At 52.3% G+C, this 25,604-nt stretch overlaps 3 protein-coding genes across 9 annotated transcripts in view; 1 reads left to right on the top strand and 2 right to left on the bottom strand.

Annotated features, from left to right (window-relative positions):
* The window catches only part of Stx1b (syntaxin 1B), a 19,616-nt gene extending 2,366 nt beyond the window's left edge, over nucleotides 1-17,250 (top strand). For 2 of the 3 annotated variants that reach the window (XM_021197274.2, XM_029537044.1), the window contains exons 2-10: nucleotides 6,063-6,137; nucleotides 6,319-6,418; nucleotides 6,502-6,576; nucleotides 10,054-10,127; nucleotides 10,265-10,373; nucleotides 10,542-10,615; nucleotides 13,224-13,361; nucleotides 13,442-13,552; nucleotides 13,807-17,250. In XM_021197274.2, the coding sequence (XP_021052933.1) occupies nucleotides 6,063-6,137; nucleotides 6,319-6,418; nucleotides 6,502-6,576; nucleotides 10,054-10,127; nucleotides 10,265-10,373; nucleotides 10,542-10,615; nucleotides 13,224-13,361; nucleotides 13,442-13,552; nucleotides 13,807-13,887 (837 nt within the window). In that variant the 3' untranslated portion in view covers nucleotides 13,888-17,250. The remainder of the gene's footprint in view (nucleotides 1-6,062; nucleotides 6,138-6,318; nucleotides 6,419-6,501; nucleotides 6,577-10,053; nucleotides 10,128-10,264; nucleotides 10,374-10,541; nucleotides 10,616-13,223; nucleotides 13,362-13,441; nucleotides 13,553-13,806) is intronic. The other variant, XR_003843525.1, reaches the window with a different exon arrangement.
* A 68-nt stretch (nucleotides 17,251-17,318) lies between these two features.
* Nucleotides 17,319-20,476, bottom strand: Hsd3b7 (hydroxy-delta-5-steroid dehydrogenase, 3 beta- and steroid delta-isomerase 7). 3 transcript variants are annotated; one of them, XM_029537035.1, is made up of 7 exons: nucleotides 20,363-20,472; nucleotides 19,850-20,017; nucleotides 19,474-19,629; nucleotides 19,160-19,268; nucleotides 18,989-19,088; nucleotides 18,703-18,865; nucleotides 17,319-18,334 (listed from the first exon to the last, which is right to left on the bottom strand). In XM_029537035.1, the coding sequence occupies exons 2-7, from the start codon at nucleotides 20,013-20,015 to the stop codon at nucleotides 17,919-17,921; spliced, it is 1,110 nt and encodes a 369-aa protein (XP_029392895.1). In that variant the 5' UTR covers nucleotides 20,016-20,017; nucleotides 20,363-20,472; the 3' UTR covers nucleotides 17,319-17,918. The 3 variants fall into 3 exon arrangements, with proteins under 3 accessions (XP_029392895.1, XP_021066211.1, XP_029392896.1); XM_021210552.2 differs by having other exon boundaries at nucleotides 19,850-20,021; nucleotides 20,363-20,470; XM_029537036.1 differs by having other exon boundaries at nucleotides 17,320-18,334; nucleotides 18,703-18,772; nucleotides 19,850-20,021; nucleotides 20,363-20,476.
* A 458-nt stretch (nucleotides 20,477-20,934) lies between these two features.
* Setd1a (SET domain containing 1A, histone lysine methyltransferase) overlaps nucleotides 20,935-25,604 on the bottom strand; it is a 23,932-nt gene continuing 19,262 nt past the window's right edge. For all 3 annotated transcript variants that reach the window (XM_021192325.2, XM_029537025.1, XM_029537022.1), the window contains 6 exons: nucleotides 24,344-25,405; nucleotides 23,800-23,972; nucleotides 23,609-23,719; nucleotides 23,323-23,442; nucleotides 21,819-21,956; nucleotides 20,935-21,742 (listed from right to left, as the gene is read on the bottom strand). In XM_021192325.2, the coding sequence (XP_021047984.1) occupies nucleotides 21,569-21,742; nucleotides 21,819-21,956; nucleotides 23,323-23,442; nucleotides 23,609-23,719; nucleotides 23,800-23,972; nucleotides 24,344-25,405 (1,778 nt within the window). In that variant the 3' untranslated portion in view covers nucleotides 20,935-21,568. The remainder of the gene's footprint in view (nucleotides 21,743-21,818; nucleotides 21,957-23,322; nucleotides 23,443-23,608; nucleotides 23,720-23,799; nucleotides 23,973-24,343; nucleotides 25,406-25,604) is intronic.

Genomic DNA, 25,604 nt, shown 5'->3' with positions numbered 1-25,604 from the left:
GGGGGGGAGAGGTTGGGTAAATTCTGATGGCTTTGCTGTTACTCACAGTTTGGGAGAGTGGAAATTGGGGAGGGTGCAGGTGGGGTGGGCAGAAGCTCCAGATGTCTGGAGTGTTGAGTGTCTGCCTGAGTTGAAAACCAAGCTGTGGGAAGGCAGTGAGTTGGAGGGGAGGGGAGGAATGGAGAGGGGGCATCAGGAGTACTAGCCGAGGGGCCTGCTTGTCTCCCCAAGGAGTTTTCAAATCTGTTTACCATGCAGAGGTTGAGGGCTCAGACTCCCTTAGAAGCCAGATTGTTAGTTATTTCACGTGTGACCTTGGGCACAGGACTTGACATGCCTGGTACTCAGGTGGTTTGATGGTAGTGGGTGGGTTTTTGTTTGTTTTGGGGAGTGTGTGAGTGTGGGGGTGGATACTGGGGGATTGGCCTGAGGGTATTGAATACACTAGGCAGGTACTAGAGCTACTTCTGAGCCTCAGTTTCCCCCTGTGTCATTCGAGAGTAAAGTACCACCTCATTTCACGGGATCATTTGGAGAATTAAAAGTTAATTAATACTTCTAAGGTGTCTAAGAAAGGGCCTGGTGCACAGCAGCACTCTGTCGTTGACACTCCTAGGTGGCTTTCCAGTTCCTCTGGAACATCACACAAGCCTGTTTGGATGTCTCCTAACGGATCTTGATTTTGGAGTTACCTGAGGGCTACAGGAAAAAGAGACAGACTTGCCAGAGGTGCTGGCACGGTCCTGCAGTTGGTGGAGCTGGTGTTGAACAGCTTTCTGTCTCAGGTTGCCCAGCAGGTTTGGTTGGGAGGTTCTATGCTGGATATGGAACGCCAGGCCACAGAGTGATGAGGGCAAGAGAAACCAGGAGGGTCAGTCCCGGCTTGGGGGAGGGGGAGAAGGGAGAAGAGGGGTTAGGGGAGGCCAGAGAGAGGAAGCGGCTGGCTTGTGAGAGTGGGCAGAGAACACTCATTCATAATCTCCAGGGCGGTGGGCCGTTTTTTGCCTCAAGTTCTACGGCTCAGAATGTGACTCCCATGGCCCAAATTACAGCACAACTGGACACAACTCAGATGTCACCTCCTCAGAAAGACCCTCCCTGGCCACCATGCTTCCATCACATCCTCCTGTCTGTCCCCTCCTGTTACTTCCCACGAGGAGCTGCTTTTTCTTATTTTCTTCTCATTGTTTGTCTCCCCTCCCCCACGGGACAGTCAGTTCCTTGGAGGTTAACCCTTCCTTCCCAGGCTTGTTCACCCTCGGTACCCATCAGACACAGTTGTTAGATGCATGAGGGATGGGGGAGGCAGGAAGAGGATCAGGCTGGGGCTGGGCTACGGAGGAGAAGAGGAAGTGGGGCTGGGCTGCACCGTGGGAGATTGGGGGAGTGGAGGCCCAAGCGAAGGATTCAGATGGACCGAATCCTGAGGGGTGCAAGAGCATCTGATGGCTCCAGATCAAATGATGAAGTCTGGGTGGACAGTGTATGGTAGTATGTGTAAGGATGTGTATATACGCAAACACACACTTGTTTTCTTTTCCAAGATTTATTTTATTATTATATGTAAGTACATTGTAGCTGTCTTCAGACACACTGGAAGAGGGCATTAGATTTCATTACGGATGGTTGTGAGCCACCATGTGGTTGCTAAGATTTGAACTCAGGACCTTCGGAAGAGCAGTCAGTGCTCTTAACCGCTGAGCCATCTCTCCAGCCCTGAGCACATATTTGTAAACACATACTTGTGAACATGCACTCGTGAACACACACACACACACACACACACACACACACACCAGGATCCTCTTGTACACACACACCAGGATCCTCTTGTTGCTGATGTGGAAAACTTTGACTTTAAGGAGGCCAGATGGAAGCTGGGGATTTGGATTGGATGCCCCTGGAGCCAGGGAAGCCTCAAGTGACAAAAGCTTTATCAATGGAGTCCTTCCAGGTGTTCACCAGTTGGTGGACAGTGAGAACCGCCAACTTCTTTTTGGCTGACCACCCTTGGACAAGTTATGTCATCTTTCTGTGCCTTGGTTTCTTCATCTGTCAAATAGGAATAAGAGCATCTACCTCGTTGGATGCTTGTGAGGTTAAATGTGAGGAACTGCATACTGGATATGGGCTCATGGTTGAATCCCAACACTTGAGAGGGTGAGGCAGGAGGATTGCTGCAAGTTCAAGGCTACTCTGGGCCACACAGTGAGACCCTAGCAAGAAGGGGGGCGGGGAAGGGAGGGGCAGAGAAATAGAGCAAAAGAGAGTGGGCAGGATAGCTCTCTTTGTGGCCAAATAAAGACAGAGGGACTTCCGCATGTTGGCAGGATGGATGGAAAAAACCTGGAGACTTGACAGGTCCCCACTTCAAGCTCAACCTCTGGCTTTGTTTGCTGTGAGGCCTCAGGCAACAGGGCAGTGTGTCTGAGCTGTCTCCTCGCCTGACACACAGAAGACACCGGGCTCACAGTCCACCCTCATCAAAGATTCTCCCCCTGGCAGCTGTAGGCATTTTCCTGCCCGGGGGAGGGGACTGGTGGGGGAGGGCTCTGCAGGAGGAGGCTGCAGCTCGACAGAGGAAGGTGTGAGGCCTGGAGGGTGGAAGGCTGTTCAGCTGCTGAACTGTTTCGGGCCTTTTGGCCTCTCTCTACTTAAAGTTCTCCCATTTATAAAAGGGGGCTGTGATAATGTCTATCTCAGAAGAATGGTGTAAAATTAAATGAATGGGTCTGGTGGTGATGTGAAACAGAGGCAGGAGGATTCCAAGTTAAAGGCTACCTTGAGCTACAGTAATACTTTCAGAAAAACAGGAGCCGGGACTTCCCCCCCCTCTCTCACACACACAAACACACACACCCTGAGGGGAGGGCCGGTGGGGGTGGGGGAGACAGACACAGACAGACAGAAAGAGGTCAAGAGTGAATTAAATGGGGCTGGAGAGATGGCTCAGCAGTTAAGAGCACTGACTGTTCTTCCAGAGGTCCTGGGTTCAATTCCCAGCACCCACGTGGCGGTTCCTCACCATCTGCAACTCCAGCTCTAAGAGCTCTGGCACACTCGCACAGATATATATGCAGGCAAAGCACCAATGCACATAAAATACATTGTCTTTTTTTTTTTTTTTTTTAAGTGAATTAAATGGATGAGCACATGCAGAATACACAGAGCACTTCAGAATGCGCCCAGCACTTTATCAGTCTCTGTCGTATTTGTCAGTGTTGCAGTTGTGTTGGTCAGTGGTCGTCACAGAGTTTGTTTATACGTGTGTTTGCTTTAGACAGGCACTTTCTATGTTAGTCCTGTGTGGCTTGGCACTGGCTATGTAGACCAGACTGGCCTTGAAGTCACAGAGACCCACCTCCCTCTGCCTCTAGTGTAGTTAACAGCATGTGCCTGCCAGGTGTCTTACTCTGGAACCCCAGCTGATCAGGATCCTGTGCAGGCTAGGCAGCCCCTGCCCTTCACACACTCAGCCATCTCTCCAGACCCTGTTTGTGTTTTTAAAATTTAACAAAAAGATTTTATTTTTTAATTTTTGTTGTTGTTGTTGTTGAGACAAGGTTTCTCTGTGCAGCCCTGAAGGTCCTAGAACTCTGTAGACAAGGATGGCCTCAAACTCAGAGGTCTTGCCTGCCTCTGTTTCCTGACTGTTGGATCTAAAAGGTGTGTGCCATTACACAGAGAGAGAGAGAGAGAGAGAGAGAGAGAGAGAGAGAGAGAGAGAGAGAGAGAATGCACATATGAGTACAGGAGCCTGTGTAGACCAGAAGAGGGCATCGGACCCCTGGAATGTATGCAGAGGCACTGGTAGGTGGTTGCTTGCCTGGCTGGTCAGGATGCAGAGGCCTGAACAGGAGCTGGCCCGGGAGGAAAGGAGCCCATGCAAATGGTGGCTGAAGAGCCTTCGGGGAAGCAGAGCTAGGGTGCCCAGACCATGGTGTCCTGGTGCCCTTGGGCAAGTCATTGTCCTTTGCCACCCTGGCTCCGTGCTCCTTCATCTGTGAAATGGGAACAGTGTCCAGCTTTTCTCACTGGGCTGTGGTGGTGAGGATCAGAAGGGATTACGGCCGTGAGTGTGCGTGTACACAGGAGTTTTAGTTCTCCTTGTGGTTATTAGCCAAACCAAATCACCTTAGGCCCTTCTACCTTTTTTCCTGTCTCAAGGGCAAGCAGATATGCAGTTTGAATACTCTAGGAAGAATTTAAGGAAAGAGGCTTTGAAAACAGGCGAGACTGAAATAAGACTTTTAGCAAGGACTTCCTGGAGTTGGCATGGGAAGGGAAAGAGACAGAGAAAAGGAAGGTTCCCAGGTTCCTAGGCTGTCAAAGGGTCCCCTGCCCTGTGTGAAGCTGGCCAAGAGTTGGTGGGAGGGAGGAGGAGGAGAAGGTCAGCAGGAGACTGTGGCCCTGGAGGAGGAGACACTGGAAAGCGCTAGGAGAAACTGGTACATCCTACAGATGAGCCCAGCTCCTGACAGGCTTCCAGGGCCAAAGTCTTCTGGTGTCTGTCCTGAGGCAGGTGGAGGCTGGAGAAACCGAGAATCCTAGCAGGGTTCTTTGAGACCTTTGAGCTTGGTTTGAGCAAGACCCGGGCAGAAACAGGTGACTTTGGCCTGCCACAGGAGGTCTCCTCTGGGTTATGCTGGTCTCAGAGCTGCCCCCACTCGGCAGATCCCAAGTGATCTTAGTGTCTTAGTTGCATCTTGGTCCCATCTGGCTCTGCCTGGGTTCAATATGAACAGACTGAGCTACATTAGAGCCAAGTGCAGTTCCTTCATAACCTGTCTGACTTCCACGAGGGCCTGCCTGTGATCTGCCCCAGGTCCGGTCAGCTCCCTTCAGGTCCCAGAGGCTCCACGTGATTTCACCCAGGCTCTCTTGGCTGAATTCTGTCTGAACTTCGGCTCAACCTGTCTGCGATGCGGGCTGAACTCTGGCACTCCTTAGACCTCCAGATTTAATGTCTGTTGATGACTGAGCTCAACTTTACCCTGAGAATTCTGTTCCAAGCAGAGAGGAATGGGGATCCCAGGGGAGCCCTCCTGTGCCTTCCGCCCAACTCTGGGCGAGAACGCAGTTGTGGGGCTCGAAGATGGTGGGTGAACAGGCAGCACCCTCCTCCTCTCCCTCTGTCCACGTGTCAGCAGTGCAGCTCTGCCTGGGTCTGTGTGCCTCCACGTGGGTGTTGGGGGGCCTATTTCTGTGTGCCTGTGTGTCAGCTCCTCTGTCTGTGTCACTGGTCTGCCTGGAGATGGCAGTGTGGGTGGGTGAATCCCTTTGTGTCTCTGAGCCCTGAGGGTGGAGGGCTGAGCAGCTGCAGGTTGCAACTGGGAAATCCGAGTCAGAGAGAGTTGGTGGGTGTGTGGTTGGAAGGGACTGGAAGGAAGTGGGTGGCTGCGTGGGGAAGAGGTTCTCCAAGAGACAGTGTGGTGGGAGGAGGGAGTGTGGGATGAAGTGGGTCAGAGAGTACTGCCGACATGCTCAGCCGGCCCTCACTGGGCCTGGCTCTGCTCGCTCAACTTGGCTTCAGCAGCTGGCAGCTTGGCAGCGATGGGACCTTTAGGAGGGGAATGGATGGTCAGGTTGTGGCAGGGAAAGGGGAGCCCTGGGTAGGCACTGCTAGGAGATGGTAGGGAGGCTCACAGTCCTGGAAAACCATTCTAGAATCCCTCTTGGAGCCCAGAGCCAGGCATCACAAGGCTGACATTTAGCTGGGTGTTGAAGTATTGAAATTTGTTCATATCCAGCAGTCAACAGCAGTGTCTCTTTCCCAGGGAGACGCTGAACAGATGAGACTGTTCACATCTCAGAAAATGCCTTTAGCTGACTCCTTTAAGGGACACTGGCATCTAGGACATTGGTCTACAAGATATCCAGTGCTGGCTCTGAGTGTTGGTGTCCTTGCCATCCCTCTTGAAGAGGACCCTTCCCAAGATCCCTTTTCTGAGTCTAGAACTGATACCGCCCATGTATGTGTGGAAGGTACTGCCGAGAGGTAGAGTTAACCTTGAGGTGCAGGGCAGGGACTGCTCATGGATCTGGCCTTGCTTTGCTTCCAGGCAAAAGACAGTGATGATGAAGAGGAGGTGGTCCATGTGGATCGAGACCACTTTATGGATGAGTTCTTCGAGCAGGTAGAGCGCCCCGGTAGCCCTGGCCTGGAACCTTGCCCCTTCCCTTAGCTTCCTTTGCCTTGTGTGTCCCTCGTCCCTGCACACTCGTTGGCCTTCCCGGTTTGGCCGATTTCACTGAACACTGGCTAGGTCTCATCTGGCCCTCCAGCCTGGATAAGGTGTCACTGATTTCCTGCCCCAGGTGGAAGAGATCCGAGGCTGCATCGAGAAACTGTCTGAGGACGTGGAGCAAGTGAAGAAACAGCACAGCGCCATTCTTGCCGCCCCCAACCCCGATGAGAGTGAGTGCTGCCTTGGGGGGCCCAGGGCCTGGGGCCCCACCCCGGTTCTCACCTCCCAATTTGCCTTTCCCCCTCCCCCCCAGAGACCAAACAGGAGCTGGAGGACCTCACGGCAGACATCAAAAAGACGGCAAACAAGGTCCGGTCCAAGTTGAAAGGTGAGGACCACAGTTCTGCCACTGCAAACAGATCTCTGCCCTACGATCAGACAAAACGGGACTCTGGGGGTCAGAGTCCTAAACATTGAGAAATATACAAGCCCATTTTTGCCCATGTCCTTTGGAAACACTTGACAGGGAAATGAACCAGGCAGTGTTTCCGCCTGAATTGCACCTGAGAGCCATCAATCAGAAAAATACAGATTTCCAGCCAGTCATGGTGGGGAGGTCCCATAATCCCAGCACCCGGAAGCTGCCACAGGAAGAGTAAGAGTTCCGGATGAGTGTGGGCTTCGTAGTGAGACTCAGTTTCAAAGAATCCAGGAAGGGAAGGGGGAAACTGAGAGGAAGGTACTTTTCCAAGAGGTTTTATTTAATTTTGATCAGTCCTCATTTGGCCTGAACAGGCTCCGAGTGCGACACTGAGCACCAGTAGGTGGGCTCAGCAAATGCTTCTGAATTAGTATCCTCAGCTCAGGACAGATTGGACTGTGTGGCTGACATCAGGGGCTGGCATGCTTTCAGGAGGGCCTTGCCAAGTGCTCATGTATTCACTCCAATTTAAGGACTTGGGTGCTGCTAATAACCACCTTCCCTCAAAGCATTGTGGGTTGGGAACCTCCTTGGCTGCTGGTGCCGGGGAAATAGCAGTGTTAAGGAGCAGCCACTCAAGTATCCTGGTAATTCAGCAGTTAAGGCATTTACCAAAGCGTCTATAGCACTAAGGCCCACTGCTAGGCTTTGGATGGGCTTTTGGGGGAGGGGTGGGGGGAGGGCTTGTCCACAAGGCCACTAATCTAGCGTGGGGAGATTTGGACTTAGGAGGAGGCCATGTGAGAGCCTCTGATGCTAACCAATAAAAACAAGCCCTCTGTACTCAGAGGGTGTGCTCTGGGGTCATGCTCACGCAATCTACAGGGAGGAGTCCGGCCTCAGTGCCATTCACTGTAGATGGTCCCTGTTCTCGTCTCACTCATCAGTATAGCAGGGAAACTGAAGAAATAACGGTTTTCTTTTTTCTTCTAGTCTTGACAGCAAAGTTTTGGTTTATTTGTTTATTTGTTTGTTTTTTGGTTTTTGAGACAGGGTTTCTCTGTATATCTGAGGCTGTCCTGGAACTCACTCTGTAGACCAGGCTGGCCTCGAACTCAGAAATCCGCCTGCCTCTGCCTCCCAAGTGCAGGAACTAAAGTAGTGCGCCACTATTGCCCGGCTGCATTTTTTTTTTTTTTTTTTTTTTCCAGATGATGTCTTACCAAGAATCTCAAATACAGGGGCTGGAGAGATAGCTCAGTGGTTAAGATCACTGGCTTCCCAAGGACCCAGGTTCAATTCCACACGGAGGGTCACAAGTATCTGAAGTCCTAGTTCCAGGAAATCCGACACCTTCGCAATAGACATACATGCAGGCAAAACACAATACACATACATTTTTTTAAAAACCTCAAATATAAAACATAAAAGTTGGCAGGCTGGTGTTATACACCGTTAGTCCCAGTGCTAGGGAGGCAGAGGTAGGAGAATCTTTGTGAGTTCAAGGCCAGCCTCGTCTACATAGTGAGTTTCAGCCCAGCCAGGGTTATAAGGTGATATTCTCAAACCAAATACCATTAAAAGTCAGGCTACAGCCAGCCATAGTGGTTGCTCCTGCACCTTCAGCACTTGGAAGGGTGAGATGGGCTGGCAGGTCACAGGCTCAGGACTCCGTGGTTTCTTCAAACCCATTGGCCTTGATATAGAACACTTTTGAGAAGACCATGAGGGAAACTTTGTGGCCAGAGGTTCAGAAATAGGTCCAGATAGAAGACAGAAAAAGAGAAGGTGGTTTGAGAAACTGACCAGGAAAAAACCAAAACCAAAACAAACAAACAAACAAACAAAAATCCCAAAACAAACAAACAAACAAACAAACATTTCATCTTTTCCATCTTCCTCCAGTTGGTGGCATCAGGGTGACCTTGAATTCTCATGAGTTTCAACTCCAATTTCTGGTGTGAAATATCAGCCAATATTACAGAGTTCCTACAACAGTTGTAAAAGACCTCCCTGTCCAGAATTGGCCCGAGCCCTAGGCCTGATAATCAATAAGGCTCAGGGCAGAGCTAACATGTCCTGGATCCCTGTGTGCCTGTGCTTTCCTAACTGCTACAGCTAGTGACAGCGCCCAGTCACTGTGCCTGCTTCTGCTTGCTGGATCGCCTTGAGGTGCCATCTGGCTCCATTCCCCCACCCCCACCCCACCCCCCACCGCCAGTGGGACAGAAAGAGGTGGCACTCTAGGGACTGGCCCAGAGGCCTTTGCAAGTCTCAGCAGCCCAGGGATTTGTCCCTGGTGCATTTTCTGATATGACTTGAAGCTGCTACTGCAAGCTCTTCTCAGGAAATCTGAATGACAGCCCAGGAAGACGCGGTCCAGAAGTTCAAAACATCCTTTAGAAATGAGAACTCGGCTGGGAGGTGGTGGAGCTTGTCTTTAATCTTAGCACTGGCGGGGTTTGCCGAGGGCAGGCACAGGTCTGAGTTCCAGGACAGCCAGAGCTACACAGAAAAACATTCTCAAAACAAAACAAAACAAAAAATAAGATAAAAAAGGACCAGGGGCTCACAAGACAGGCAGGGGAGGAGAGCTAAGTTCCCTCTGTTAAAACATCCCTCTGTAAGCTGGATGGCCACTGTGATGGTTTGTATATGCTCGGCCCAGGGAGTGGCACTATTAAAAGGTATGGCCCTGTTGGAGTAGGTGTGTTACTGTGAGTGTGGCCTTTAAGACCCCCATCCTAGTTGCCTGGAAGCCAGTGTTCTGTTAGCGTTCAGATGAAGATGTAGAACTCTCAGTTCCTCCTGTGTCATGCTTGCCTGGATGCTGCCATGCTCCCACCTTGATGATTATGGACTGAACCTGTGAACCTGTAAGCCAGCCCCAGCTAAATGTTGTTCTTATAAGACTTGCCTTGATCATGGTGTCTTCACAGCAGTAAAACCCTGACGAAGACAGCCACCAAGAAAGTTAGAAGGTGGCAGAAGGTCTTGCTTGTAGGAGCAGCTACTCAGAAAGCTGAGGCAGGAATGTCTTTGAGTCCACAAATTCCAGACAGTGTAACAACGCCCAGTCTTTAAAAGGGGGAAAAAAAAAGGTGGATTTTACTTCTTGCTCAGAGGTGAGAGGAACTGGACATTACTTGGGGGCAGTCCTCTAGTGGAGTGGCTTTATTCCCTTGTGGACTTGGGTTCTTCCCAAGGCAAAATCCTTCCACAGAGCAAACCTTCTGTCTGGTGACCTTTTGACTCTCCCTACCTGCCTTCGGGAACTCCCTCAAACCCCGGGCTTGTGTACTTGGCAACCTACAAACCTCAGCAAAGCTTTTCTTGGGCGTGGTGCCTCTTCTCAGGCCTGGAGCCTACCTCCTCCCTCACCCCAGACCCGTGTCCCCCATCTCATACTCGGGTCTCCAGCCTGTTACTGCCTTCTCTCCGCAGCGATCGAGCAAAGCATTGAGCAGGAAGAGGGGCTGAATCGTTCCTCTGCAGACCTGCGCATCCGCAAGACCCAGGTAGGCTCACGGAGCAGGGGACCAGCAGGCAGTAAGGATGGGGACTAGGGTTCTGAATACATGTGGGAGAGTGGTGCCGCAGCCTTCTGGGTCTCATGTCCCTATTGCCGTGCTGTGACTTCCCCTGATCTCCCTAGCACTCCACACTCTCTCGGAAGTTCGTGGAGGTAATGACCGAATATAATGCAACTCAGTCCAAGTACCGGGACCGCTGCAAGGACCGCATCCAGAGGCAGCTGGAGATCAGTGAGTGTGGTCCTCCCTTTCCCAAACTCCCAGGACTTGGCAGCACCCCCCCCCCCGGGGGGCTCTTCTCTGGAGCAGACTCTGGGCCTCAGCCTAGTGGGAGGGTGGGTCCTGGGGTCCTGCCCCCTTCTTCCCACTTACTGAGCAGGAGGTCCTTTCTCCACACAGCTGGTAGGACTACTACCAATGAAGAACTGGAAGACATGTTGGAAAGCGGGAAGCTGGCCATCTTCACGGATGATGTGAGCTCCCCCTCCCCCCGTGGGGTCCGGGTCTGTTGGGTAAACCTTTGCCTCTCCTTCTCGTCCACTCTGGAATCTCCAACAGCTTGGACTAAGAACTGCAAGATTCCACCGGGGTCAGGGCAGGAAGGCACCTCCTTTAAAAATGGTCAGTAGTGGTGTGCCAGGTGTTACACGTTTGCAGTTTGCTTTGGTTTGAGACAGGATCATGCTGTGTGCCCCAGGCTTGTTCAGACTCCCAGTCCTCTTGCCTCAGCTGGAATTACAGGCATGCATCACTGTGACCACCTTCATTTAATCTTCCCCACAATCTCAGAGGAAACCCATTTCACAGAAGAGGAAAATTGGCCAGAAGGTAAAAGAATTTGCTAAGAACCTGACTCCACTTTAAGTCAGAGTTCTTTTGTATGGTAATTGGCAACAATCCACAGCCTACTCCCCAGGCATGGGGGTACATGCCTTTAATCCCAGCACTTGGGAAGCAGAAACAGGAGGGCCTCTGTGAGTTCAAGGCCAGCCTAGTCAACACAGCAAGTTTCAGTACAGCCACGACCATATGGAGAGACCCTGTCTCAGAAAAGCAAAACAAAAAAAGTGTTGACCTCTGACCCCTGGCACTCCATTGTGGGAGTGGAAACCATCTTTGTGAAACTCACTCAGTTTCACAACAATGCCAGTGGTTGGGAGCCTGGTGAGGACTGAGGAAACTGTGATAAACCCTGAGTATTGGCTGGGGGTTATTAATACTAGAGTCCAGGAAGACGTCACTAGGCGTCATTGAGATACACCTTAAGAGACGACATGATATGGAAAGAGATGGGATGGCTGTGAAGGCACCCGGGTTCAGTTCCCAGCACCCCTGGCAGGGGCTCACAACTTCCTGTAGCTCCAGTTCCAGGGGTTTCCAGTTCCTCCAGCCTATGTGGGCCACTTGACTTCACATTTGAGAACACATTCTTAAACATCTAAAGTAAAAAGGACACGTGAGTATTTAGGTATGGGAAAATTGGGAGGGGGAGGGAACCCTTGCAGGGAGGCTGGCAAATGACGGTATGTTAGCTCTTATAGCACGGGCAGGAAATATGGGCAGAAAGCAAGACAACCCTGGCTGCCAGCGTGGAGGTGTGTGACTTGTGGTGATGAGGGTACTGTTCGGTGTTAGAGGAAAGCAACAGCTTCCTGCGGTTAAACACAGTGGTGACCAACAGCCCAGGTCAGAAGCTGAGGGGCACGGTAACTGTGAACTGCTGCCCCTGAGTTCCTGAAGCCTGTGGTACATTTTTTTTTTTTTTTTTTTTTTTGAGACAGGGTTTCTCTTTATAGCCCTGGCTGTCCTGGAACTCACTCTGTAGACCAGGCTAGCCTCGAACTCAGAAATCTACCTGCCTCTGCCTCCCGAGTGCTGGCCGTGGTACATTTTTTTCCCTTATTCACCCCCTGCCTCATCTCATGAAGGCTCCTGTCACCTCGTGGGCAGTCTTCTCATCCGAGCCTCACTGTCTGTTGCCTCTTTCCCACCTGCAGTATCTCCCACATCACCCTGTCAGCTTTTGACCATCTCTTTTCCCTGGGCTTACTGTGTGCCCTGGAGCGAGGTGGTGGGCTCTATATAAGCTTTTTTCTTGTAATTTGCAAACTTCTCTTTGATGCCTAACATGTTCCAGGAACCAATCAAAACTCCACCAACAAAGCATTCAGTTTCACAATAATCGTCTGAGGCAAATGGCTTACTGTGATCCGTATTTTCTAGGTGGTGTCAGCAAAGTCCAGAAGAGGGGAAATAATTTGCCCGAGCGTGTACCCAGTGTTGACACTTAGCGAGTTCTTCTTTCTTCTACTCTTTCAACCCCTAACGCCTGATAGGGGAGAAAATAGGATAGAGGGGAAAGGGGGTAGCATTATCGTTAGACTACTTCCTGCTCAGTAGCAGCTTCAGGTTCCTTGAATATATATATATATATATATTCAGGGGATATATATATATTCTCATCCCACATCATACAGTCGCAGAAACTATATGCCACTTGCAAAACCACGCCCCTGCCAGAGCATGAGGCAAATCACAGTCAGCTGCTGTGGACATCTGAAGCAGCCCCAGATCCTACACCTAGGATTGAAATGAACATATATTCTTACAATATTTCTGTGGTTTTTAAAAAAAGATTTATTTATTTTATGTATATGATTACACTGTAGCTGTGCAGGTGGTTGTAAGCCTTCACGTGGTTGTTGGGAATTGAATTTTTGGACCTGTGCTCACTCTGGCCAGCCCTGCTCGCTCCTTCCCTGGTCACTCTGGCCCAAAGATTTATTATTATAAACAAGTACACTGTAGCTGTCTTCAGACATACCAGAAGAGGGCGTCAGATCTCATTATGGTCGGTTGTGAGCCACCATGTGGTTGCTGGGATTTGAACTCAGGACCTTTGAAAGAGCAGTCAGTGCTCTTAACCACTGAGCCATCTCAACAGCCCCTCTGTGGTTTTTTAAAGAAACCAAATTTCCAAATTGTCACTACACAAAGATTTGAACCCGTACCCTCTGTTGAACTGAAGCTGTTACACGGCCAAAGGGTGATCACTGCCTTCTCTCCCTCCCGTCACCTCAGATCAAAATGGACTCACAGATGACGAAGCAAGCTCTGAATGAAATCGAGACAAGGCACAATGAGATCATCAAACTGGAAACCAGCATCCGAGAGCTGCATGACATGTTTGTGGACATGGCCATGCTCGTAGAGAGCCAGGTACAGGTCCTGCCACATGGGTCCGGGAGCCTCCCCGAGCCCCAAGGCTCCGTCCCTCGTCACGTTTCCTCTGTGTGCAGGGTGAGATGATTGACCGAATTGAGTACAACGTGGAACATTCCGTGGACTACGTGGAACGAGCCGTGTCCGACACCAAGAAAGCTGTGAAGTATCAGAGCAAGGCCAGGAGGGTAAGCCAGTGGAGGCTGCCTGATGCGGGGGGCAGGCCAGGAGACCCCGGGTGGGGTATGGCAGTTATGAAGTGGGTGAGAGGCCTTATCTACGGCTCTGACGGCTTCCTGTCTCTGTTTTCTCTCCCCTCTTTTTCCTCATGTCCCACATCCCAACACTCCCTTCATTTGTCTGTCTGCCTCTCCCTATCCCTCTCTTTCCCTCTCCTCTCTCTCTCTCTCTCTCTCTCTCTCTCTCATCTTTCTACCTGCAGAAGAAAATTATGATCATCATTTGCTGTGTGGTGCTGGGGGTGGTCTTGGCGTCATCCATTGGGGGGACACTGGGCTTGTAGGCCCCTACCCTTCTCTTCCCCAGGACCCTCCCCACACATCGGGAGCAATACCCCCCGACCCTTTCACCTTTTCCCTGCTCCAAGCTCACTCCCAAAACAGACCCAGGCAGTTCCAGCCACTCTTACCCTCACGCAGACCCTGGAGTCCCTGGCTCTCACCTTGCCGCACATAGATAGCAGCAGGCGTGATCACACATGCACACCAACATGCATGCCGAGGGCACATGCTCAAGATGTGTGGACACCCCAGCGTGTGTGTACTTGTGTAGATGTATGTAGATGCCCCGACCCTCTTGCTGCCACCTTCATCCTGTGTGGTCTGAGCTTTCCTCTCTATCCGGCTGCTGTGCTAACTGTAGCAGCCCACCATGGCCCAACCTGTCCTGTGTGAATAGACATGGATAGTGTGTGTGTGTGTGTACACATGCACGTGTGTGTGTGTGTGCGTGTGTAGATCTGTGCCCATACAGTGTATGTGCATTGAGTTTTGTGAGTGTGAAAACCCAATGTAAAAGCAATTCCTCCACTGACCTTCTCTCCTATCTGCTACATCTGGACTGGGAGGAACGTGTAACGATAATTCACATCCTCAGAGGATCCAGGGAGGCCCAGCGACCATGCTGCACATCTTATATGATGTAGAACAAACTCTCCTGGCTTGCTTACTGTAAGCCAGGGGTCCAATCATGTCCTGGGGACTCTCTCTCTCTCTCTCTCTCTCTCTCTCTCTCTCTCTCTGTGTGTGTGTGTGTGTGTGTGTGTGTGTGTGTGTGTGTGTGTGTGTTGGGTCTTTGAGTTCAGGGGAAGCACGTGGAAGCCTGTGTGTGTAAATGATAAACAGCCTGGCTTAGTTTGGATGAATGTGTATTTTCCTTAACAAATGATGTAAAGGGCTTCTGCACGAGGTGTGTGTGTGTGTGTGTGTGTGTGTGTGTGTGTGTGTGTGTGTGTGTGTAAAGTATTGATAGTTTTCTCCTCAGACAGAGCCCTCCACGCTGTGAATCAGACATTATTTTGGGTGGGTACAGATACCTATTTCTAAGCTATCTTGAATATGACTGTATGTGACTGTATGTGTGCATGTGTGCATCTTTAGGGACTTTACATAATGTGTCTCTGCTTCTATATGTCACACATACACACACACACACACTCATACACACGCACTCACATATACATACACGCACACGCGCTCACACACACACACATACCCTTCTTTAAGGCTATGCTCCCACTCAGGTTTGTTTCTTTAGGCTCGGTTGCTTCCACTCCATCTGTCAAAGCAGAAGACACATGCATACACTGCTCCATCGAAAGTGCGAGTGGAGCTTCCTGCCTCATCAGACCATCTGATGGGGAAACACAGATCCACATTCTTACTTTTCTCTGTTTCTGCCTGACAGCAGAACTGAGCCTTGGACAACTAGCACACACTATATACTCATGAACACTGAGGCTGGGGAAGTTCCAGAAAGGTAGCCACACATAAACAGCATAGTGCCTGCCCGGGGCCATACCTGCCTGTACATAAGTGTCTCCTGGAGGGGTATGGTAGGAGTAATGAGGTTAGAGGTCAAGGGCTGCCTGTGGCAGGTGGAAAATCACAGTATTTCCCCTTCCTGCCTCTCAGACTCACCTTAGAAACCATTGTTTCTCCTCACCGCCTCAGCTGAGACTTTGAACTTTCTCAAAAAAAAAAAAACAAAAACAAAAACAAAAAAAAAGTGCATTTGGGCAACTGGATTTCACATATACCTGAGTGGCCACTTAGGGTCATCCTTGAACCTGTCCCTGGACATGTCTTCTGCTGAAACATCGGCCATGGCCACAACCACTGCTGAGTGTCTGGGATAGTGAGACGGGCTGGTCTGTGGCAGTAAGGAATGGAGGAACTCTTACATCGTGTGGGCAGCTGTGCAGTTTATGGGTTCTTTGGGAGCAGGCAGAAGGTAAATGGGATAAAGGACAGAGCTAGCAGCCCTTTGGAGGCGATATACAGAGGAGCGTGTCTCCTGCCCTGGAGTAGGGCAGTCACATGAAGTGTCTGTGTGCGCAAGTGCAGCAGAGCTCGGGGAGAAGGGAGTGGCCCTGCAAATAGGACCTTCCAGAGAACAAGACGCCTCTGAGCCAGCTCTGACAGCTCATCTCTTCCCTGCCTGGCTGTTTGAGCCCTGCCCACCTGGTGTGTGTGTGTGTGTGTGTGTGTGTGTGTGTGTGTCCATGTCCACATATATGTAAACCCAGGTTAGCTGTGCTGAGGAGGGAGCCTGCCTATCCATTCCAGAATACTCTTCCGCAGGGCCCAGAGCCTCCTGCCCCCACCTTTGGCTTCTTTGGAGATGTCAGAGGAGGCCTCAGGATCCAGTTCCCGGCATCTTTGAGCCCAGCCAGCCAGAACTCCCATTAACCCAGATGTTTCTAGTGGCCTCCCCGACACCCCAGTCATGGTGTTCACAAGGACAGGACTGTGGCTACCATGCTGCTCCTGCCTCTTAGAATGACAATGGGCCCGCGGCTGCCCACCATTGGGCCTCAAGTGAATGAGCAGTCCCTGAGAGTCAGCTGTAACCCAGCTTTCTACAAGACCCACACATCACATGACGGACATGCTTGTTGACTGCTGTCCACATGTGTATCCTGGATGGTTGTCTGGGGGCTGGTGTCTGTTGCATGTTCTCAGATGTGTGCTGCGTGCCCTCCACACCCCACAAACCATCAAGCCCAATTATGCCCCCTTGGTGGTCCCAGGCCCAAGCCAGGACTCAATGCTTCCATTCTCCCTTTCCTTGCCTCTTACAAAGCACACTGCGTGTCCATCTCTTGTGCCCGTGGGTCATCATGCTCCCATCATACCTTGAGCGTGTACACGTGTGTTCTATGCACTCGCCCTGCCCTACCTACCCAACAGAGGACAAGATGGTCAGCCCCTAGCTCCCTTCTCCCCCACCTAGCCTCTCCCCACGCCCCGCTGTGCAACTGTGTGCGTTGGTGTGTTTCTGTGTCGCTGGCGTGTCATGTGATGTAGCCATGTTTGCTGACATGAGCCCCTGCCCTTCTCTTTTTCTCCATTGGTTTCTAGAACTCTCTTCCTCCCCTCCCCTGAGGGGACAGGACTCCTGGGGCCTAGCTGGGGGCCTGAGCCTGGCCACCCTCCTGTTAGCCCTCAGAGTCTTATTTCTCTCTATTGGTGACCAAGTTGCAAATGGATAAAATACAGGAAATTCTGACCCCCTGCCCCAGACCTGCATGTCCTGTCCCCAGTGCCCCGAACCCCATCCTGGGCCGGGTTGGGCCTGGCGGGACGGGAGAAATAGCAACTAATCCAACAGCGGGCTTCGGTGTGCTGACTTCCTTCTGTCCTCACGCGGGACAGGCGCCGTGGGGAGGGGAAGACACTTGGGTGAGTGGGTTGGGTAATAGGTAGACACGGACTTGGAAAAGGATTTTATTCTAGGCTTAGCCAGATACAGGTTGGCACCCTCAGGGAGGAAGCTAACAATATCGTAGCTGAATTTGTTAGGAGAGGCGAGACATGGGAAATCATTGATTTCTTCAGATTTCTTTAAAGCAAATTAAAAGATAAATGTCTAAAAGAGATACACTTAAGAAAATGGTGAAATTATAACCCCTTAAGAAGAGCCAGAAGTGGCAGGAGCCATGTCTGAAAATGGTAGCTGGAGTAAGCAGAGCAGTGTAAGATCTCTGGCGTCTCTGTCCCTCCCTGCTTGAGAAACTGGAAACAGGAAGAGGTAGTGAGACCATTCGGGAATCAGTTTTGACAACTAGCTGGCAGGCCTGAGTTGGCACCAAGGTAGGCCTCTCCCCAAACCCTATCCTAGAACTCGGAGACTGGAATATGAATCAGTCTCAGGATCTGTGTAGTTAAGATGTGGCAGGGTCCACATCAGAGAGTCATGATGTATAGAGCAGAGTCTTCAGCTTCAAAAGGTAGCCATTTCTTTTTATCCAAGATTTGGGGGCTCAGGACCTGGAGAATGTGCCACAGTGGTCTCCAGTTCCTGACCCTGCCATCACCGAGCTGAACCTTCCATGGCCTTCACCCAGTGAATGGTGCGGGTCCTGCTCTCTTCCCATGAGAAGAGGGGCTTGTAGCCAAAATGCCGCTGTGCCTTGTTGGTACTGACAGTAAAGGTGGTGTTGGCCACAGCCAGCGTGTAGGGATTCAGCAGGGGTGTGTACAGCACCAGTGGGCGGAGCAGCCACTGCAGCAAGGCATTGAGAGCAGCCAGCAGCACTAGCAGCCAGTAGGGCAGCAGTGGGTGGGTGCCTATCAGTCGAAGACCACAGGGACTCAGAAACTCCATGTTGAAGTCCTCGTAGCTTTTATAAGGTGACTTATCATAGCAGAAATACACCTGGCCACCCATGAGTGCTGCCCGCTGCTCCAGCTCCCGGGCCACCAGTATGTGCATCCAAGCAACATTGCCTGCCAGCAGGGAGGGAGGGAGAGAAGCCGGCCTTGGCCCAGTCCCCTATTGAACCCCATGTAGATCTTGCCTACACCTCTCTACTGTCTGGTTAAAGTTGCCCTCCTCCGAGGCCCTGTAGCCTCCAGCCCCCCGGGCATCCTGCAGCTGCTTGGATCCCGTGCGGATGCTACCCCTTTCTCTGGAGAGCTGCTGCTCTAACCAATGCCGTGTTTTTATGTCAGCCCTCCCAATGGCATGGATGCTTTTCCCCTTTGCAACTCATGCGGAAAATGCCACTGTCTGCCTGAGCTCTTGTGGAGCCAGGTATACACAGGTGACTGCCACCGTCAGAGCCAATCTCGCACCCTGCTGTCCCTGTCCTTACCAACGTAAACCCGACCGTGCTCCACAGAAGCTGGGATGGCCCGAAATAGACGACCTCCAAAGCGCAGTCCCTGGTAGTAGAAGTCTCTCATGACCTGATGACCTTCACCATAAATGCCCGTGGGTCGAAGGGCACATGTCACCAGGGGTAGCCCTCCCTTGACCTGGTGGCAGAGGGGAATGTTAGAAGTGCACCCACCCTCCCCACTGTGGGCTGGAGATGGATGCAGAGAAGCCTGGGACTCAGGCTCTGCCCCTGCAGCTCAAGCCCCATCTTCGCAGTGTACCTTCCTCCCGTTGGCCTCCAGGACCAACTGCTCAGCAAGGGCTTTGCTGCATGGGTAGGGATGCCTGTGCACTGCCTCATATGGGGTATCTTCATTGCCCCTGGAGTGGGGAGAAAGAAGACTGAGTGCTAGAGGGAGATGGGCTTTAAGATGAAGTGGGGCTGAGCTCACCTGTAGAAGGGGTGGCCCTTGGTGTTAGGCCCCACCACTTCCATGCTGCTTGTGTAGACCAGGTACCGAGTGCCGGTCTGCACACAAGCATCGATCACATTCTGTGTGCCTGTGAAGGAAAGGGACAGATGCAAGCTGAGCCTTCCCGTCTCTCGATCTCTTTCCGCCCCACCCACTGTCCAAGGAGAACCACATCATCAGGACAGGGTGCAACAGCAGTGAATGGACAAGGTTATCGAAAAGGACAGGCCCTCCCATAAGAATCACTGGTCAGAGGCAGGCCACACACTAGGAACAGGTAGGTAGCCGCTCACCCTGCACGTTGACTTTGTGGATGGTCTTTGGACTGGCCTTCCCAAACACATCCACCAACCCAGCTGTATGGATGACCACATGAGATCCAGCCACGGCTGCTGCCACCTCATGGGCCTGAGTCACATCCCCCTGGATGGCAGTCACCTGCACAGGCCCTGGTGGAGAGACCCGAGGCGGTGTCAGAGCTGGGGCTTTAGCCAGCTATTGAGTTTGGCCTGCACACACCCTGGGAGCCACACAAACCAATGACTCACCCGGCCCCTCTGTGTCGGGTGGAGAACAAACAAAGGAATCATCTTTTCCACAAGCTGAGGCATCCCAGTCTGGGAAGGGATGGGGCCTCCCTCCCTCCTGCTACTGCCCCACTCCAGTCACCTGTTTTCAGCTCCTCCAGCCAAGAACTCAGGTGCAGGTCAAAGACACGCAGCTCCCGGAGCCTGGGCTCCCGTTCCAGCAGCATCCGAACAATATGTTCCCCCAGGAAGCCACAGCCACCCGTGACCAGGTATACCAGTGTTGGTACCTGTGCGGAGTCTGCCATGCCTAGCTGTGGGAAGAGAATGTAGCTCACTAGAATTGCCTGATAGCACCTGCTCCAACCATGTGTTCTTCATAGAAGGGATCATCAGATGGGAGCATCGCGAGTGGAGACTGAGTAGCAGGGGTAGGGTTGCAGTTTTCTGTGCTTGTAGCACTAAGGTTCCCTGCCCTCTGACCCTAACTGCTGAGTCACTAGAATTGGATGCAGAATGGGAGGGATTGAGGCGGGTGGAAAACACGACTAGATTACTAAAGGACAGGCAGAGAAAGCAAGGAGTTGAATAGGGAGGTTGGAAGGGCGCAGGCTAAAAGAAGGGCCAGCTAGGCCTCAGTATCAGCTCTGCATACCTGTAGCTAAGTCCCAGGGCGCCCAAACTGGCCACTGGAGGTGGTTGGGTCCTGGACTGGTGGACCAGCTAGATGTGCACAGGCTTCCTTCCTTCCGCTCGCTCCTCCCTCCTGACCCATTCCAGGAAGGAGACTAGCCTAGCCTCCACCCCTAGGGGCGGGCAAGGGGGTTTGGAGGGAATTTTCTTGCCAGAGTGCCCCCTGGTGGCCAGCACACTCTTCAGTGGCAGGCAGAGGACAGAGGTAGTGTGAAGTATTTAGGGATAATGGGGTAGAGAAGGGACGCCTTCATCACTTATGTTCTTCCCTTCTGCTGGGTCTCCCAGTAGGCTGAAGGCCCAGCTCCAGCTGTGGTTCTGGGAGGGAGAGCAGGGTAAACCTGATCTTGGTACAACTCTGGCTAGCATCCATGGTGAGACAGATACGGACGGCATGGTTGTTGTATCGAGGTGGTTGGTCCAAAGCAGCACTGCTGTCTGCAGGTTGATTCACCCCAAACTCCAAGCCACCCATTTCACCCACTGTGGCAACTCGCATCCCAGTCTGCTCTTCCCAAAGATACTGACCAAGCATTTTTGTACAATAAAGTTTAATCACAATTATAAAAATGTGGTGTTGGGTTTCACTATTAACATTATGTACAATCCAGCCCAACAAGAAGGGCCTGCCCCACACCATCCTGGCCCACTGAGCCAGAGCCCTGAGACACCAGGGTGGGAGGGTGACCCACAGGGTCTGGCAGGAACAGATGAGGCAGGGTTCCAGGCACAGAGTTCCCAGGACTAGGGGCCAAAGGCCCCCCCAGGGGGAGAACATGGCCACTGCCCCAGAGACCCCTAAACTGGGGCGGGGTGCACATAGGGCAGAAGGGGAAGTCCCCATTAACATGAAGCAAAGGGCTATGCAGCCCCCAAGAATAGCATCTATACAGGCTGGTACCCCAGGTTTCCACAGGAAACAGCTGCTGGCAGCTACAAAACATTTACAGCTTCTTCTTCGCAAAGAAAAAAAAAATTAAGAGGGTGGCTGGGCAGGGGCACTGGGGAGGCAGAAGATACCTCCAAGGGCTGAGGACTCAAGTGCTCCCTACCCCACATGTGACGGTGGGGCAATGGGCCCTGCTGAGCCCAATAAGGCTGGGGGTGCTGGGAGCTTAGGGCACCAAGGGGGAATAAATAGGGGTGAGGGCACCGGTCCTGCCCCACCTCAGTTGAGGGAGCCACGGCAACTTTCAGTGCCGCACAGACACGGAATCTTGTTGTCTTCTAGTGGGAACTTGTAGTCGTAGGTGATCTCCTCATCCACACCAATAGGCTGCTTCGAGTAGATGACAATCTTCTTTTGAGACTCAATGGTGATCACCTTAGCATAGCAGTTGGGCTGCAGGAGGGGGAGTGTAAGCCACAACCCCACCTCACCCCTGCCCAGCCCAGCCCTGGCCCAGCCCTGAGCGCACCGTGCAGCAATGGTTGATGAACCTGGCGAGGTTGCCACATTTGGTGGCATCAATGATGGTGTCATGATCCACCCGGAAAAGGTAGCTGCTGCCAATGCCCTCCTGAACATAGCGCTTCTCCCGCATGTCAGCTACCATCTGTGGGAATAAGACACGTCCTAAGACCTCAGCCACTGCATGGACTAGACTCGCTCCCCCTGGCCAAGCCACCAGCTCCTGGGGCCATGTTGATTGGGTCAGCATCTGAGCGTACCTGCTCCCACCCATTCTGACCCAAAGTCAGCCAGAAGAGGACTCTGGGGAAACCAGCACTGGCTCTTCTGAGAACCTGTGTGGCCATAGTGGAGCCCATAGCATGCTGTGGGCCTGGGGCAGCTTCCGAAATGACAGTGGCCATGCCTTGAATTGAATCCTTTCCTACGACTAGCCTTCGTAAACAGGCACCTACCGGGCAGCTGGTGAGAGCAGATGGCAGATGGTCTGTGCCAGGACAAAGGCCTTGTGCTGCAAGGGGCAGCTATTCCCAGGAAATAGGTAATGCAATTGCCACTCTCACTAGGTGACCCCCCCCTTGCAGAGTTCTAACCACCAGCTCTGCAGTGAGGACTCCTCCCAGGCCTCACTCTCCAGCCAAGTCCACCTCAATAGAGTGTGGGATGTCATTCCTGCATCCCTAGGATCCTGAGCCTCATGTCTGTACTGAACAAATCTTGATCATACTTCTGTTCCTTCTGCTCAACCACATTCCTAAAAGCAAAGGCAAAGGCCTGAGAAAGAACTCACCACCTTGTTTTCACCCTCCATAGCCGGGCTCCCTGGCTGTCAACTACTTTGAACCCACAGGCTAGACTCCTGTCACCTCTGCTGCCATCTCATCCATACTTTGGCTTTGATCTGCCATTAAGTTCCACTGAGGCCAGCCCACAGCCAGAGGGAGCTTACTAGCTTCACAACCCCTTGCTTGCACAGCTTCCAAGCCATTCTCCACCCTCAAGGCCACTTTTCCAGGCTCATGTCCCTGTCACTGGCCCCGACTAGGTTACTGACCTTGTCCTCCTAAGAGAATGCAGTTTCTGAGCCTTTACACATGCTAATCCAGGAACTAGAGCATATATATATATATATCCTATTGCCCTAGGAATTCATTACCCTTTAGCTTTCAGGCTGAACATCAATCACATCACCGTCTCTGGGTCCCCACAATACCTATCACCCTCTAGTGTCAAAGACCATCCTTTATTATGGTCCAGTGTTCCCTGGGGGGAGTGGCAGTGGTAGTAATGAGGAAGACTCTGTACAAAATATCATAATTATAAAAATGTGGCATTGGGTTTCACTATTAACATTATGTACAATCCGGCCCAACTAAAACGCCACTGAGCCAGAGCCCTGAGACACCAGGGTGGGAGTGTGACCCACAGGGTCTGGCAGGAACAGATGAGGCAGGTGAGATGCCATGCTACTGCCAGTCAGCAACTGGCCTGTGTTGGGAGTGGCACCTCACCTGGCGGATGTTCTGGCCAACATATTCTATCACCATCTCATCAGCGGCAATGGGTTCCATGGCAAACAGACCCCACTCATGGATACGGCTCCGGCCAAATCGGAGTTTCTTCTTCCGAAACTAGGGGATACAAGATAGCTTTAACTGCTGGATGCTCCCACAAACTTGTACCTTCCCGTCCCTTCCCTTCAGCCCTCTCTGTTCCACAGGATCCCACCAGGGGCAACTCTCCTTGCTGTAGTTTTTTTCACTGGGTCTCCTCCCTCTTCCAGTTTCCCCTCCTGACCTTGAGCTGGTTTAGCTTTAGCAGATCACTATCCATGATGGCTGAGGTGCCAATAGCACTTAGTAGCCGCCGCTGCTCTGACCGTCGCTCAGAAAGCACCCGATTAGTCCCCTGTGAGCAAGACAAGGAGGTGGTGTCTGAAGGACAGGAAGGAGGCAGCAAACTAGGGAGGGCTCAGAACATGGCTCTACCTGAGTGTCTCCACCTTCCAGCTGCCGGGCCGAGACAGGGCACACATCCAAGTATTTATCTTTCTCCTTTTTGCTGATGGGGTAATAACCCTCGCTACGAGCAGAGCCTGTCTGATGCTCCCGGGGCCCATCTTGGGGCCGGCGTTTGCGCTTTGGAGTGCTTAGGTTGGTGAGTGCATGGTATTAAGGAAAAGAATAGATTCCTCATTGGCCAGTCTCTTGGGGCCCACACCTCCTGTCCAACCCAAGCCCTGTCCACAGGGTAGCTTGTCTGATGGTGAGAATACTCAGTAGGGGGCAGACAGAAGGCAAGTCAAGAGCTTACCTGTTCTATCAGAAGAGACACAAGGCAGAAAGGAAAGACAGCTGGCAGTTGGAGAACCCCAGGGCTAAGCAAGGTGCGGTAACTTAGACAGATAGGAGACCAGTGCAGCCCTAGGAGTGACCTGAGGATAACATTTCTTGCCACATGACTCCAGGGATGGCCCCAGCCCTGTGTCTTACTCTAGGGTTCAAACCAGATGGGCTCTGTAGCTTAGGATATTTGTGTGCTGGACCCAGTGGGTGTCATTAAGCCAGTCAGCGCCACTGGTCTGCTGCAGCAGTCGTTCATATGTGAGTCGCAAATAGCTCATGTCCTCCAAGTCAAGACCCGAGTTCCAAATATCATACAGGATGGTCATCTGCTCAAATTCACTCCTCGGCTCAAAGGAGGGAGGGGGTGGGGGTGGGGGTGGGAGTGGTGGTCGTCTTCTTCGAGTGTGGGAGCGGAGGCTACGTCTCCTGATTGCCCCTTCCTCATCACTGCTGCTGCTGCTGCTGCTGCTTCCTGAAGACTCGGACTCCTCCTCCTCTTCCTCCTCCTCCTCCTCTCCTTCCTGCTCTGGATGCTGCTGCTGCTGCAGCTGTTGCTTTGGCTCTTCTGCCTCAGCCACCACCACCTCAGGGGCCTCCAAGACTTCATCAGCTGGAGAGCTGAAGAGAGCAGCAAGGGCAGGAGCCGGCTCCAGGGGCCGAGGGGCTGGTGGGGTAGGTGGGGGCTTGATGGCTAGGGCATAGTTGTGTTCCAAGAGGATGTGGCTGAGTAGAGGGCTTGGGCGCTCAGCCTCATCTGAGGTCTCTGTGGCCTCTGAGTCGTCACCAGTGGGTAGGGTAGCTAACCCACGTCGGGCTGGGGTCAGGGCCAGGTCAGCCAGTACTGCCAGGTCTACTTCTGTCCCTGACTCAGTGGCTTCCTCTTCTTCAGTAGAGCGGACACGACCTCCAGCTCGATTCCGACCCCCTCGGGCTGCCTCCTCAGGCCAACTCTTGACCAGAGACGCATGGTCCAGGGGTAGGTTACGAATGGTCCGCTCTACAACCCGGGGGACTTTTCGAGAGACTGGACCCGGAGACTTGGCCTGCAGTGGGGCAGCTGTGGAAGGTTCTGGGACTGGTGCCTCTTCTGTAGCAGAGAAGGAGACAGTTTTCCGGCGTTTCTTGGGTGGGGGTAGGAGAGGGATAGGAGAAGAGGGGCGCTCATCTAGGCGGGGGGGAGGGTCTGGAGGTCCGGCTGGTGGCTCTGTGGGAGGCTGTGGTATACTAGGAGGTGGTTCTTCAGCAGGACCTGGGAATGGAAGCACATGGGCAAAGACCAGAGGGTTAACCTCATCAGACAAAACTGTCAGGGTAGGAGGCATGTGCTCAACTCTCCTGGAGCAAGGCAGCCTTACTTTATCAAGTTCTACCCTGTTCTGCCTCAGCTTCCATTTACAACACTCGTGCTGCAGCCAGGCGTGGTGGCGCACGCCTTTAATCCCAGCACT

This window comes from Mus pahari, chromosome 1, assembly GCF_900095145.1.
Source record: "Mus pahari chromosome 1, PAHARI_EIJ_v1.1, whole genome shotgun sequence".
Classification (NCBI taxonomy): Eukaryota; Metazoa; Chordata; class Mammalia; order Rodentia; family Muridae; genus Mus; species Mus pahari.
The sequence above is the reverse complement of the archived record's forward strand: the minus strand, read 5'-3'. Positions and strand labels throughout refer to the sequence as shown.

Coding starts and splice junctions, on each gene's coding strand:
- Hsd3b7 (XM_029537035.1), bottom strand. CDS start 20,015: ATGGCAGACTCCGCACAGGTACCAACACTGGTATACCTGGTCACGGGT. Junction 19,269..19,473: donor CCACAAAGTCAACGTGCAGG/GTGAGCGGCTAC, acceptor TTTCCTTCACAG/GCACACAGAATGTGATCGAT. Junction 18,335..18,702: donor GCACGGTCGGGTTTACGTTG/GTAAGGACAGGG, acceptor CCCTGCTGGCAG/GCAATGTTGCTTGGATGCAC.